Source organism: Notamacropus eugenii, chromosome 2 (genome assembly GCF_028372415.1).
Source record: "Notamacropus eugenii isolate mMacEug1 chromosome 2, mMacEug1.pri_v2, whole genome shotgun sequence".
NCBI lineage: Eukaryota > Metazoa > Chordata > Mammalia > Diprotodontia > Macropodidae > Notamacropus > Notamacropus eugenii.
In genome coordinates this window covers 61,194,041-61,208,548 of record NC_092873.1, presented here as the reverse complement: position 1 = coordinate 61,208,548, position 14,508 = coordinate 61,194,041, and the positions used below count along the sequence as shown (strand labels likewise).

The window sequence follows — 14,508 nt, the reverse complement described above, 5'->3', positions numbered from 1 at the left end:
GGTAATAAACCACATCATCAGAAATCCCTGTGCATTTGGGCTACATGTGTCTGTTATGCAGTCAATTACATTTCATTTCCTGTCCAATTACAATTGATCGGAAAACAACATACACAGCAGTAGTCAATTGTATAACAGTATTGGTGAGCAGGTGATTAGTCCCTGTCGACTTATTTGCTCATTAGAGATAGATGATGTTCCCTGATGGGGAAACTCATGGACGACAAAGTACCAAACAATGTAGGGTGGTGCCTTTTCCAAAGTTTACAAGCTTAGAACACAAGGAGGTGGCATCACCTGTAGGCAGCCCAGTTTCTGAGGCTCCACAGCCAGCTAGCCATCTACCACACCCTGCTGCCTCCCATCCCTTAATCTGGGCTAAATAGGTAAAACTTTTTTTTGCCAGAAAGCTTAGATCCCAGTACCCTAGGGTCAGATGGGACTCCCATAGGCTCTATTTTGGGAGATACATTCAGAGGAGCATGAGGAGCTCTTGGCTTCTTCTAAATGACCTGGAAGGATTACAACAGGATTAATACAGTAGGACCATGGCTTCCCTCCTTAAGTTTAGCATTAGACTTGCTTAGCAGGGCAGTGGTTAAACCTTGCTTGGAAAGGCCAGGTCATGGTGGACACCACTGGCCTACAGGGGCTCCGATTGTGGGCTCAGCCTCCTCATTTGTTTAGAAGTAGTTGTTTGAGGAGGGGCATGCACTCTAAAATCTATGATCCTATAATTTGTCCTTTTTGGGGGGTAGGGGGAGTAGGTTTGATTTCAGCAGTGCAAAAAACTCCTAGTATGAAAATTTACTCCCCCAAAGTAGATCAGCAGCTCCTCTCAGCATCATAGATCCAGAGCTGGAAAGAACTTCAGGGTCCACGTAATCTAGCCTCCCTCCCGCTCTTGGTTTTTGAGCATTGCTAGGGTACTAAAAAGTTAGTGACTTGCACACGGTCATACACCTAATTTGTGTCAGAGGCAGGATTTGTCCCAAGGTTCACTGACTATTTAGAAATAAATTCTAAATAATTAGAAATTAATAATTAGAAATAATTCTAAATAATTTAGAAACATCCAATGCATATGAACAGAGGATAAGAATAGCTCACATTTCAATCAGTGAACATTTATTAAACCTCTAAGTAGCCCTTTTAGGTTTCCAACACACTTTAAAAATATTGTCTCATTTGATCCTCACAACAGCCCTGTGAGATCGGTGCTCCTAACGATCCCCATTTTGGAGATGAGGAATGACGGGTTAAGTGACTTGGCCCAGGGCCACACAACTAGTAAGTGTCTGAGACTAAATTTGAGCTCAGGTCATTCTGATTCCAAATTCAATACTCTTATCTAATGGACCACCTCATTGCTGGCTGTTGACAGAGGTTCCCTATTAGGTAATTCGTTTTAGTTCTTTTCATATCTAGTTATTCATTGTACCTAATCAAAAACTCAGTTTCTTTAGCACTCCCTTGTCATTCAGAGCTTTTAAAAAGTTGGACCAACCTTGAATATGACTTAGCGAGGTTTTTCTACATATAAAATCAACTCCAAGGGCAAGGAGATGATCAATTATCCCATGCCCTGAAAGGTCTCATTGCAGGGGCATTCACAAAGCATTACGGTGACATGTCTCATGCTGAGATCAACCCCTCTGAATAGATTGATTGTGTTTATTGCACTTCCTATACTGCTCAGCCAGGGGAATTGCTCTTTCCTAGAAGTTACGTCAAGTTTTTCCTCTCCCAAATGTATCGAGGAAGAGATCTGGAAAGCCCTTTATGTAATTTAGTAGTCCTTGAGTTCTTGGCCAAAGAATACATTTTCATGAATTGTTGATTGGCAAATAATTGCCTTCTTCACTGCACCCCCCTCTCCAGCCCATCTCCATTTGATTTCTCAAAATAGAATGAGAGAGATTTATAGGACTGTAGAAATGCCATAATCAAAACAGGACCTTAAGGAGATGGTGGGATGACAGCTCAAAGGGCGTCCTTAAAGACATTATCTAATTATATTAGACCAGGTCTCATGTAGTAAGTCATAAATGATTGATACTTGAGTTTAGGGCCTAGAAATCAGAAATGTGGATTTAGCAAAGGCCCCCTTGATTTATTTCAAGCATATTCTAGTTAGTGGCTCCAATGTAAGACTTTCTTTAGAACTGCGGTGTAGACCGTCATAGAAGTTAATTTATCATGTAGCATTCCTATTCTGTGTACACATAAATGCACATGCACACATACATGCTCCAACCTGGAATAATAAACCATAGCAGTCAGGCCTCTTTATATAGCATAAGGTACAGACTGCATCATCTACAATTGAATCCAATTTACAGATTTTTTTTGTGCAAACTATGGGTTTCAAGCTTTTAACAAAATTAAAGTAATAGGGCTAGTGATAGAACATGTGGAATTTCAGGAGTAAATATATCTTTGAGACCAGGGTCACAAATTCCATGAATGATTCCATGGTAAATTACAACCAAAATTGAAATCAACGATATTGATGCAAGAGAAGTGAATTGGGTTGGTTTGGTTTAACCATGGCATGATTTTGTCAATTAACTAACATCTTTATTCATTTCTGATCAATTCCTTCTCTGTTTACTTAAGTTGATTTAACTATTTAGCAATCCCTTAATATTTTTGCTGTGGAGATGATTTTAACAAAAAGGAATGAAAACATCTGTGTGTTTTCAATAAAATTAAGTTCTAAAGGTTTTTTTTTTCTCATTTCCTTTTCGTTTCCCCACGTTTCTTTGATTCCAGGGCTCCTACTACTCTGACCTCGGACTTTCCTACACCAGCCTTCCCTCCAGACCCCTGTCGGCTTCCCAAAATGGAGCTCGGGTTGGTCACTGTCCTTCTCTAGGCTCCCTCTGCCTTCTCTTCCATTGTTTCTTTCAGTTGAATTACTTGAATGACTAACTCTATTTACTTGGACACTTCAACCTCATTGGTACAGTAATCTATGGAGAACAATGACACCATCCATAATAGCAGCTGTTTCTGTTGCACATGAAGATATAGTTTGTGGGTTCTATGTAGGCACAGGATGAGGTCTGGCTCGTTGCCAAGATTTCCCCTTCCCTTTTTTTTATTTAAAGAAAATTATTGGTGGTGTCACTGTGCCACCCCTCCCCCATACACGGTTTTTTGTTCCCCTTTTTCAGACCTGAAGCATAGAATTTCTTTCTTGTTCTCCCCTTTCCTTTCCGGCAGTTGTTGTCACCCATTTATTGTGCCTTTTGTTTTGTTTGGGTTTTTTTTTTTTTTTAACATTTTCCTCTCCCAAATGTATCCAGGAAGAGATCTGGAAAGCCCTTTATGTAATCAGAGTTGTTCATCTCTGAGAAGTGGGGAGAAGGATTTCGTTTTTCGGATCACTCCTCTCAATATGTTTCCTGTTTTCTGAGAGTTGGAATTCTACTCCAGTCCCCAAGGTGTTATTTGTTTGAAAATTTTTTTTTAGCTCTGTTTTGTTTTAGATGTGTTTTCTGTTCTGGAAAGAGAGAATTGGGAATAAAAATTCTAATTGGGGAAACAGCTTCTTTTGGAGGTTGAATTGTCCATGTTACGTGCATGCAGTTTTGGTGTTCGAGTGATTCAAGATGGTGGCAGGGTCCAAACTAGGCCTTCTTATGCCCCAGGTGTTGAGTCTATTTGTTTGCTGCCTATAAAGTATCACAGGCTTGTTTTTGTATTCCTTTTGGGACAGCAAATTCCATTCTGTGGAACATGGTATTGTAGGCTGGCTCTTTTACAGACTGTCCCAAAAGTTTTGGTCCCATTCATTAGTAGTTTTAATGGGGGTAATAGCATAAAACTGTGCCAAGGCTTTGGGATACCTTTGATTTCAAGAATGGAAGAGACTCCACCAGGAACATTTTCAGTGCACTCATTTGAATGGAACAGTACCTGAGAGCTACTGTCTTCTCCCTAACTTTGTTCTTGCCATTTCTCTAGGCAAATTGGGCTTATCAGATTTCCTAGTGCGGACTCAACAAGTCCTTTTTCACTCATGTGTCTGAGAATGCCTTACCATTCATAACTAAGGATTATCAACAGCCATGATCCCATTTCTGGTTTCCCTGCACTTCTCCATCCATATGGAAATACATCTGGTTACTAACTCACACAATAGCATTTCTTTGACTGTCACTGGGGGGATTTTAAGCTCAGATAATTGCATGTTCTTAGGATGCTTTTCTTTCTTCCTCATTCTTCCATTATTATGAAGGCATGAGTCTTCTGCTGGCTATAGATGCTTTCTTTCCACCAGAGATTTGTGTATAAGTCCTATCAGTGTGAATTAAAACACATTTCAAATGGACCACAGAAACTTCTTTCAAGCCATGCTTGACTGGAGAACCCGTTTTTCTGGAGGAGGAAAAATGCTCACTTCATTTGCTTTGAGTGAAATTCTGATTATCGGATACTAGATTCATAATGAAAGAGGGAGCATGGTGGTATGTGAAGATCACTGGCAGTCTCTAATGCTTAGTACTTTGTGACCTTGGGCAAATCATTTCATGACCATGTGCCTCAGATTCCTCATCTGTAAAATGAGGGGATTGGACTCAGTGAATTCAGAGGTCATTTCTAACTCCAGATCTGTGGTCTATGCCCACTCACTTTCCTTTTTTTTCCCCCTTCTGTTGCGTCATTTGGATGTCCTAACCTCACACTCCAGAATTCGATACCTTGATGCATGTCGATGTTTTGTCATTGTCCAAACTTTTGAACCAAAAAAATGTGTTTCTCTCCTCTAGTCTTCCTTTCTTTACGGCGATGTTAAGGCTGCCTGGCGTTACAGGGTTGGTGTGCTCACTTGCCCTCAGTTACTTTAACTTGAGCAGTGGACATTTGCACTTTAGTCACGGGAGCACGGGAGCAATTCTTGGTCATCACAGTCTGTTCTGTATTGCACATGTGCATCAGAATGCTGCAGTTATCATCCAGCCCACTGAATTGTAATGGATTTTGTCCCTTCACGTGTATATTGGTGCCACTGAGTCACCATGACCAATTCTGGATTTTGTATCTCTTGGACCTTGGCATTGCTGAGTAATGTAGGCTGCTCATTCATTTTGAATTTGACCTCGATTCCATTCTGAGCTATTTCCTAGAAAACTGTTGGACAAGAAAGGGGCAACATTGACCCTCTGCATAGAGAAAGATTGTTTCACAGTGCCCTGAGAGGGCCCTTTGAGACACCTGTGATTTCTAGATGAATGTGAAACTTGGCCCTTCAGATACTTTCTTTTGTTACTAGACTGAAATTTCAGAGTTTTGCCGGTCGGACTTCTGCTGTTCTGGTAAAACAAAACTATCTTAAAGGAACTATCAAATATTTCTGCAGAATTCTCCCAGATATCATCTGATTCACATTGTCACTTATCCAGGATTGTAAATAACTAGCTAAAACAACCCGGTGTTTCCTGGGAGGGAAATGACCAACACGGGAGTTATTTGAAATATATCAGCAATTAATAGCATTTCCTTCAAAGCTACAGTAAACTCCCATTTCTCCAGAATGTGTCATAGAATCACAGAGCTAAAGGAGACCCCTCAATTCAGTTCATCAGACGTCCATACTATGTATGTGCCAGATCCTATGCCAAATGCTGGGGATACAAAAAGAGGCGAAAAAAAGAAAAAAGGCATTACCTGCCTTCAAGGAACTTATGGTCTAATGGTGGAGACAACCTGCAAACCAATACAGACAAAGCAAGCTTTGTGCCAAGATGTCTCTGTGATAGCCAAAGGCTCTCCCCTACCCCGAGCCTGTGAACTTCTGTTCTCTTAGAGAGGATGAATTGAGATTAGTGTTGACTATTTTAGGGTCAATGAGGAATTAATATACAATAAAAGTCAACATTAAACTATGGAACAGATGTTTGAATCTAAATCCTGCATGTCTGGCCAGTATGCCTTCATGGTGAATCCAGATTCTAGAGAAGTGGGGATTTCCTGTAGCATGGTTTGGTGGTTTGTTTGTTTTTTAAAAATTTTAATCATCCAAAATGGAGCTGCCAATGTTTGGTTGGCGGGATTTCCCTTTGGACTTCTGCATGGATCTTTGTTTGGCTGCAGTTTTTGGAAATGGAAATTCAGTTTCCATACTAACCTTGCATGTCCATGAGACAGTCCTTTGAAAGTGACTCTCCTGTCATATTTCCATCTTCCTCACCTCCCTTTTGATCTGTGTGATGATTCTGCTACCTGGTGTCCGTATCTCTCTGAGGATTGGACCCAGAGCACGCTGTTCTTGTTCTGAAGTTTTCTTTTAATTGTAGGCATCTCTGTATGATGAGAGCATATACAGTGGGAGCCGACGACCTAGTGCCTCCAATTCACATCCCGTAAGATGTTTCTGTGTTCCTCTGCTGGCCTGCACGCTCTGTTTGTTTTCTGTATCCTGATACCTTGAAACTCCTGGTGAACAGCAGCCCTCTCTGGGTTCTTAGAGGATTGACAATGCAGTCACTGAGTCATTGCCTTGTAGGAGGGACCTTAGAGGCTGTCATTGATCTCGTATCTGCCAATCACAAAGTTTATCCATCTTGCCCACTGGATTTTTAATGAGAGCAGATGAAATCACTCTGGTTTTGAACAACTACTTTCTGGGTCTTATGAGAATGACTTTGGCAGCTGACTGAGGCTGGATGGGAAGTGGGGAGAGACCAGATGAAGACAGGCACTGAATTGGAAGGTTTTTCAGATCTCTCCACCCTCTCTGTTGCCATTGAATCTCACTTTGTTTATACTTTTAACTTCATCTGGAGGATTAATGTCCCAGAGCTCTGACCTCCTGCGTCTCTGGAAGAGCTTGGCTCAGGGCTTGGTCATTTCTTTCTTGAAATGGATGGCTGCAGAACTAGGTTTCCCTTTTCAACATCCTTCTTTGACCATTGACAAAATTAGCACCATCTGACAGGTAGTTTTGATGAGATGCAGTGTGGTGGAGTGGAAAGGGTACAGACCTGTGAGCCAGGAAGATAGATTCATGTTCCACCTTGGACACTTAATGGCTGTGTGACCCTGAGCAAATCACTTCTCAAGTCCTACGATGCCACTGAAGTCATTCAACAAGCATTTATTAAGCACCTACTATGTGCCAGGCCATGGGCTTAAATACATAGAAAGGGAAAAAAAAAAACAGTCCCTACTCCAACTTGCATTCCACTTAGAACTCCAGCTCTTTTTCAAATGGTTCCAAGCCCTCCTTCTGCTGGTACTTGCAAAGTTGCTTTCTGAACAAAGGCCTGAGATTTTATATTTTGGTTTATTAAATTTCCTCTTAGTCAATTTAGCCCTAGGGGCCTAAATTGTTAATGTGTTTTTGATCCTGATTGCTGGTCAGGGTGTAGCATGCATTCTTGGCTTTATGTCATGAAGAGTAGGGAAGCACTTTTATTCAAAGCATCTTTATTCAAGTCATTGATGAAAACATTAAATGGAACAGGACCAAGCTTAGATCCCTGAGGCACTCCACTGGAGACCCTTTTGTAGGACCAGTGATAATGGGGTCTGGCTAATCAGCCAATTCCAAATTTAAATATCTCCCAGATTCAGTTTCTTTTTCTTTCTCAATTTAAAGAAATGATTGATAAAGGGGAAGCCTAATGTAAAATATAGAACACTGGGACTTGTCATCAGGAAGCCCTGAGTTTTAATCCTGCCTCTAACACATGCTAGCTGAGTGATCATGAGTAATTCATTTTATTTTTATTATCTGCCTCGAAAGTTGCTGAGGCTTAATCAAGAAACTGTTGGAAAGCATTCTATAGATACCAGATTCTCTTATTGATATCAGAAATAATTTCCTCATATTTATTACCAGTAAAACACGTTTCTAGTACTCTAGTTCCTTCTAAATAAAAATTTAAATCCTATCTCAGTTACTTCCTATCCGTGAAACCTTGGGCAAGTTATTTTACTTTGTTGTCCTTCAGTTTCTCCATATGAAGAGGGAGGGCTTGACTGGATGGTATCTCTGGACTCTTGGACGCCTTCATGGTACAGCCCCAGCCCCGGAGTCAGGAAGCCCCAAGTTCAGATCTGACTGTGTAAACCTGGGAAAGTCACTTCACCTTTGTCTCAGCATACACAGGAGGGCCTGCTGTACAGGTTCTTAGATCTGTCAACAATCACTTTAATCAAGCATGTATATCATTCTCTTAGTTCAGGGGGAAAAGTCAGCACCATGAACTTCAGAGAAAATACAGAGAAATAAAAATCAACAGGAATTCCAACTGTCTGACCATAAGCAATACATTCATAGTGTGTGTGTTCGTCCTTTATTGCCGAAGAAGACCATGCCATCAGAGAAATGATGACATGACTTGCACTTGACGTTGTTTTGAGTGAGGGAGGGCTGTGCAAGTCACCAGCCTCATTTCTCCTCCGGAGCCATCTGAATCCAGTGACCAGATATTGATCAGGATGACTGGAGATGACCCAGGATGAGGCAGTTAGGGTGAAGTGACTTGCCCAAGGTCACACAGGTAGTGAGTGTCAAGTGTCTAAGGTGAGATTTGAACTCAGGTCCTCCTGACAGAAGCACCAACATCTGGGTTTTCAAAGGAGTGGGGTGGGGAGCTCCTTAGAGGCTGCCCAAAGTCTCATTTGGCCAAACAAACACTTCTAGTGAGTAAGCCCCAAAATAAAACCTCACCTCAGAGTATTTATACACTTTTCAGAGCCAGAGGTCATCACCACCCTAGAGAACCAGTACCTCATTAGAAATTTAACAAAAGGAGTGGGGCTTCCTACAAAACAAATCTCCCCTAATCAAACTTCCCTTAATGGACAGGCCCATTAATGGATGGGGAAGATCTTTAAATTTTGTAATTACCATTACAGTGCCTACTTAATCTAAAGGACCCAGGCTGTTAGGACAAGTGCTTAATAAATGCTTGTTGATTGGCTCTCTAGGGGATAGAGATACAGAAATAAATAAGAGGTCCCTGCCCTCATGCTCGACATAATCCATTAGCTTCATTCATTGAATCCTATATTAGGTGAATGAGTCAACATCTGAAGCCAGATCTTGGGTTGTTTTTTTTTTGTGTGAAATAAACAAGATAAAAATTACTTTCTGTATGCTGGGGTTCATATTAAAATGTAAATCTAATTTGTTCCTATTTACAGGGACAGTGGTAATGATGGTACAGGGAAGCTGATGGGGTAATGTTTGCCACTATCCGAATGGAAGCTTTGGTTTAAATGACCATGGGCAGTTCTCTTATTGTAAAGAATGGGGGAGAGGGGGGGTTTCCTCTGATTAGGATTGATTGGATGCCTTTCCTAAGAAATCCACTGTGGCCTTGTTTAGCCTTCTTTTCTGCTTGGAGTTTCATTTGACTACACTGTCTATGCCCGCCATCTTTGAGTGAAAAGTCTCTAACATTGTCCTCATCCTGTTCCTGTTCCCGTCCTTCCCTGGACCTACTGCTTCTCCTGTCTGTGCCCTCCTGCTAACTTCCCTCCTTTATTTCTCTCATCTGTGTTCTGGGGTGCGTGTGGGTAGCCTTCCGAGTACAGCGGTTACCTGGGCTCCGGATCACGGGCGTCCTCCAGAGCCAGCTCGGCTCGTGCAAGTCCAGTGGTGAGCATGTTTTTATTTCTCTCTAGCTCTGTTTTCTCATCTTTTCTTCCTTCCTTTCCTTTCGTGTGGCATGTTAGAACTGGAACAGGAGCTCCGCAGATTGTGGTTTTTTGATATTAGCAGAATCAATGGCAGCTCCTTGAGACCAGGCACTGAGTTTTTGTTAGTGTTGTTTGTGACTCCCAGGTTTTATAAAGAGCCAATGCAATGGCTGTGTGTGTTTCCTAAGGAATGGTTCTGCTGCTAAGCTGTGTGACCTTGGGTAAGTAAATGAACCTCTCTATATTTCGGTTTTCCTCAACAGAGTTGAACTAGTTCACCTGTCAGCTCTAAAAATGTTGTGATTCTCCTGGTTCTCACCCATTCCTTCTAGTCTGCCATCAACTGATTGGACATTGCTGAAAATGGGGTGGCTTTTTCAAGAATTCACTTTAGGTTGCAGCTCAAACATGGACAGTTGTCAAGTGGTGATTTCTCTTTAGGCTCCCCAGCTCCTTTTGCAGGCCAGTGGCATTGTTGTTCCAAGTAAGCAGTGATCCTGAAAAGATTCTGTATGTGCTGTGATACTTATGGAGACAGAGACATGTCTATTATATTTTCATGGATTTCCATAAAAAATAGCTCAAGTCAAAAAATGTTCTTGCTGAAACAGTTGACTTCTAGGTATTCAGAAAACTTCCTTCTTGGTACCTCATTCATTTTGGTTTTTTGAGGCAATCAGGGGTAAGTGAATTGCCCAGGGTAACATAGCTAGTAAGTGTCTCAAGTCAGGTTTGAACTCAAGTCCTCCTGACTCCAGGGCTGGTATTCTATCCACTATGCCACCTAGCTGCTCTTTGACTCATTCATTTTCAAACCATTCTGAATAATCATCAGATCTTAGCTCTAGAGCCAACAGGGTTTCAGAGGCCATGTCATTGGACCCCTTCATTTTACAGGCGAAGAACCGGGGGACCTGCCCAGGTTAAGTAACTTGCCCAAGGTTACACAGAAATCAAAGGCAGGATTTGAATTCTTACCCTTTGACTCCAGAACCAGGGCTCTTTCCTCTGTGACACACCTCCTCCCAGCTTAGGTAGAAGCAACTGTCATTTCTAAGAGAAAGAAAGAAAAAAAAATCCTTATCTGGAATATTTCAGTTACAGACTATATTTTTTGACAGGCTGCTAGGTGGTACCAAGGAGTGCACAGAGGGCTGGGTCTGGAGTCAAGAAGACCTCAGTTAACACAGCCTCAAACACTAACTATGTGACCCTAGGCAAATCACTTCAACTCTGTTTGCCTCAGTTTCCATATTTGTGAAATGGTGATCATAGCAGAACCTTCTTTCCAAGGTTGTTCTTAGGATCAAATAAGATACTATTGTAATGCCTGGGACGTAGTAGGCACCATATAAATGTTAGGGATTATTATTATTTTACAATGAAGATGAAGGCCACTCTAGGTTACCTCTTTCTCATTACCTGAAACAATTCCTGAAATCAGAGTAAACTGGCCCCCGTTCATATCTGAAGGGGTTTGTTCAAAGATCTCTTCATTTACAGACACTTCTTTGCTACATGCCTCACATCGAAAGTATTATGCTTTAGGAGTCTGTGTATGTTCTGCATTATTCCCAAGTGTTTCATGCTATGTTTAGGAAAGGGGGAGAGAGCCATGTTCTGTTATAGGACATTGAGAAATGGGGAATCTATATTTAAGTGAGTATTCATTTAAAAGACTTAGGCGGATGGCATTAGTCAGATAGTAAATGCATTGTATGACGTATCTGTTCTTAAAGGGCACATGCTTATGACTATTACAGACAGAGGTTTTGCATGACTGTATATGTGTAATCCATATCAAACTGCTCACTTCAAGGAAAGAGGAGGGGCAGGAGAGAATTTGGAACTCAACATTTTAAAAAATGAATGTTGAATATCGTGTGTAACTGGAAAAAATGAAGTATTTTTAAAAAGAGCACGTATTTAGTTGACAATGAGATATCATTGTAAACTGGATTGTAAACTGAAAGTATTTTTGAGGAGATATTATTTGCCATAATTCTTTACAGATCCTTTGAAACAATGAGATGGTGACTTTTTTTTTAACTGGCCTGGACATGTCAATTGATGCAAACTTTTTTTTTACTTTGAAATAAACATTTTCCTCCTACAGTCTCTTTAGACATGGAAGCAATGTGCTATTGATAGATTCAGCCTGGTCCTCCAAAGTATTTTTAAATTCTCATCCTTCTTATGTTAAACTCTTCATATAACAAGTATTTCCTAAGCTTGTCGACCTAGAAATCTCATTTTACTTAAACTTGTTAAATGTGAGTCTTTCCTGTTATTTTGAAACCTATCTTAAAAAGTAGGTCAAGCAATATGAGAATGCCAATATGTGTGTTAGCCATCCTGATTAGACAAATTGTCAGTGGAAATAATATTGGCTAATTTTCATATGATTATACTTTAAGACTGGCAAAGTATTATACAAATATGATCTCATTTGATCCTCACAGCAACCATGAGAAGTAGGTGCTATCAATATCCTCATTTTACAGGTGAAGAAACTGAGACTGGAGTGACTTAATTATTTACCCAGGATCACACAGATAATGAATGTCTGAGGCAACACTGAGCTGGAGGGGGAGGGTCCTCAGGAGGCACCTTCAGTACAATTCATAACTGAAAGCGTCTATGACGTACCTGCTAAGTGTGTTCACTCAGTGTTTGCTTGAAGACTTCCATCTAGGGGAAACTCACCACCTCTCAAACAGCTGTCATTGTTATCACCTATTCTGCAGCCTCTGCCTTTTAAACTTCAGCCCCATTCATTGTTTCTAGTTTTATCCTCTGGGGCCACACAGAACAAACCAAACCCTCTTAGAGTTCAATAAACCTTGAAATATTTGGCAGCCCTTATGGCCAAGTCTGTCTTCTCCCCAGGCTAAGCATCCCATGTCAATATGCTCTGTAGTGTCAGCTCCCTACTCTGCAAACCCCTGTGGCTTCCTTTGGCTTCCTGGAGCAAATACAAAATGCTCTGTCATTCAAAGCCCTGAATGGGTAGATTGGACCCCTTCTGCAATAACTCCTATGACCTCATTTACTTTCTCCCCCTTGTCCTAAAAGCTAACGTTGGCCCAACACAAGTCTGCCACCTAGTGCCTGAATTCAGAACACCGAGATGAAACAGGCACATGGTCTATGTTGGGTTCCTGTTTGAGGTGATTGGGCTTATGAGATCATAGTAGAGGTTCATAGATTTGGTTTGGACTTTGCTCCATCCCACATAGCAGCACACCACCATTAAGTGACCTTTGGGCACGGTCTCCAACTGCCCATGGTTTTTTGAACCCTGAAGCTTAATGTCCCCTGGGAACTCACGTTGTAATACGGTGACTCACCAAGCACTTTATGTCTGATTGATCAGCTGGACACTGACGTGCAGTGGGGTGTGGTTAAGAAGCATTAATGAGGTTATGGGAGGAGGGAGCAGAGATTCTTTTAACTCAATCCTTGTTGAACTGTCCTCATCCTGGGTCCCCTGAAAAAGTGGGGATGTTAGAGGTTCATGTTAGAGAAACTCTTCTTATTCCTAAAGGAAAAAAGAAAAACCCTTTCCATGTTTGAAATGTTAAAATGGATAGAAATCATCGTCTTTGTGATTAAGATGACTAGAATCAGGACATTTATCACGTACTATACATGTGCTGGTATCTGCCTAGCCCAGCTCCATGGGATGAGGCACAGCCTCTCCCCAAACTTATATTAGACAAACTGGGGGTGTGAATATAAGAAGGAATCTGACCTGACCAGCAGAGGGCGTACGTTCTTTTGGAAGAAGTATACACAACGTGAATTCAAGGTCATTTGGAGAAAGAGGCACTGGCAGCTGGGGCTGACCTGGGAGCTGAGCATCCTCAGAGAAGATTCCTCCAGAAGCTGCCTGTCCACATGTGTGAGGAGAGGCCCAGGTGGGCCCAAAGGAGCCCTAATGTGTTAGGGGCCCTTGTGCTCTGGAAGGACTATATGGGACGTGGAGCCTGCCAGGAGGGAGGGCGGTGTTCCCAGTCTCTGGGGACACCTGGTGCCTGCAGCCCCATGACCTTGTCTGCCAGGTCTAGTGGCTTGACCACCCCCACATCCCTTCTCTCTTCCCTGCTTGGCTTCTTGTCTGGGGAGCAAGAAAGGGTGATCCGATGTCTATCAAGGCCAGCCCTCCTCCTCTTTAGCCTCCCCCTTGCTGCCTGGGATGCCAGCCATTCCTTTGGATGCTTTGTTTTCTCTGGCTTGGCCAGCATGTGACCCCAGGGCTCTGGTTGGCACAGGCGAGGGTGGTAGAAGTTAAAATCATATTATTTAAGAGGCTCCACCTACGGTCCACAGTCCTGAAACTCTCTGCTGGCTCTTCATGGCAAAGGGGAGGCAGAGGCCAGTCAAGAACAGGGGAAAGGTTTAAGCAAACGCTGGGTGGACGTTAAGCTCTTGAAGGCCAGTGATTGTTGGTCCTATGGCACTTGGCGCAGCGCTGGGCACTGTCTATCCAAATAGACCGAGTCCCTCCTTGTTGTGTTGGTGTTCAGAGCTATTAGAAGCTAAAAGCGCAGAGCAGGTGCACATTTCAAGGTCTGATTGGTTAGTTAGAAACAACTTTGGTCAGAGTTGGCATTTTTTAAATAAAATTTGGATGTTATGTTCTTTGTTTAAGATTCTTTGATAAAAAAAATAACATCCTTTTAAATTGAATATTCAACAAGTGTTTGCCTTCAAAAATTAAATTCTTTGGATGCACACCCTACAGAAATGGGCCTGGGTGGGCCTGTGTATAAGATGAAAGTCAGTGGAGAGGAGTAGACTGATATGATGCAAAGGGGTATTCAGGAAGTCCACTTTGGCAACAAC

At 41.9% G+C, this 14,508-nt stretch overlaps 1 protein-coding gene across 41 annotated transcripts in view; it reads left to right on the top strand.

Annotated features, from left to right (window-relative positions):
- The window catches only part of LRRFIP1 (LRR binding FLII interacting protein 1), a 195,748-nt gene that overhangs the window by 146,966 nt on the left and 34,274 nt on the right, over positions 1-14,508 (top strand). For 19 of the 41 annotated variants that reach the window (XM_072640642.1, XM_072640637.1, XM_072640610.1 and 16 more), the window contains 4 exons: positions 2,776-2,856; positions 4,779-4,823; positions 6,306-6,371; positions 9,542-9,619. The exons of 19 other annotated variants lie outside the window; for them this stretch is intronic. In XM_072640642.1, coding sequence (XP_072496743.1) covers positions 2,776-2,856; positions 4,779-4,823; positions 6,306-6,371; positions 9,542-9,619 — 270 coding nt within the window. The remainder of the gene's footprint in view (positions 1-2,775; positions 2,857-4,778; positions 4,824-6,305; positions 6,372-9,541; positions 9,620-14,508) is intronic. 3 more of the 41 variants (XM_072640641.1, XM_072640638.1, XM_072640604.1) reach the window with 1 other exon arrangement.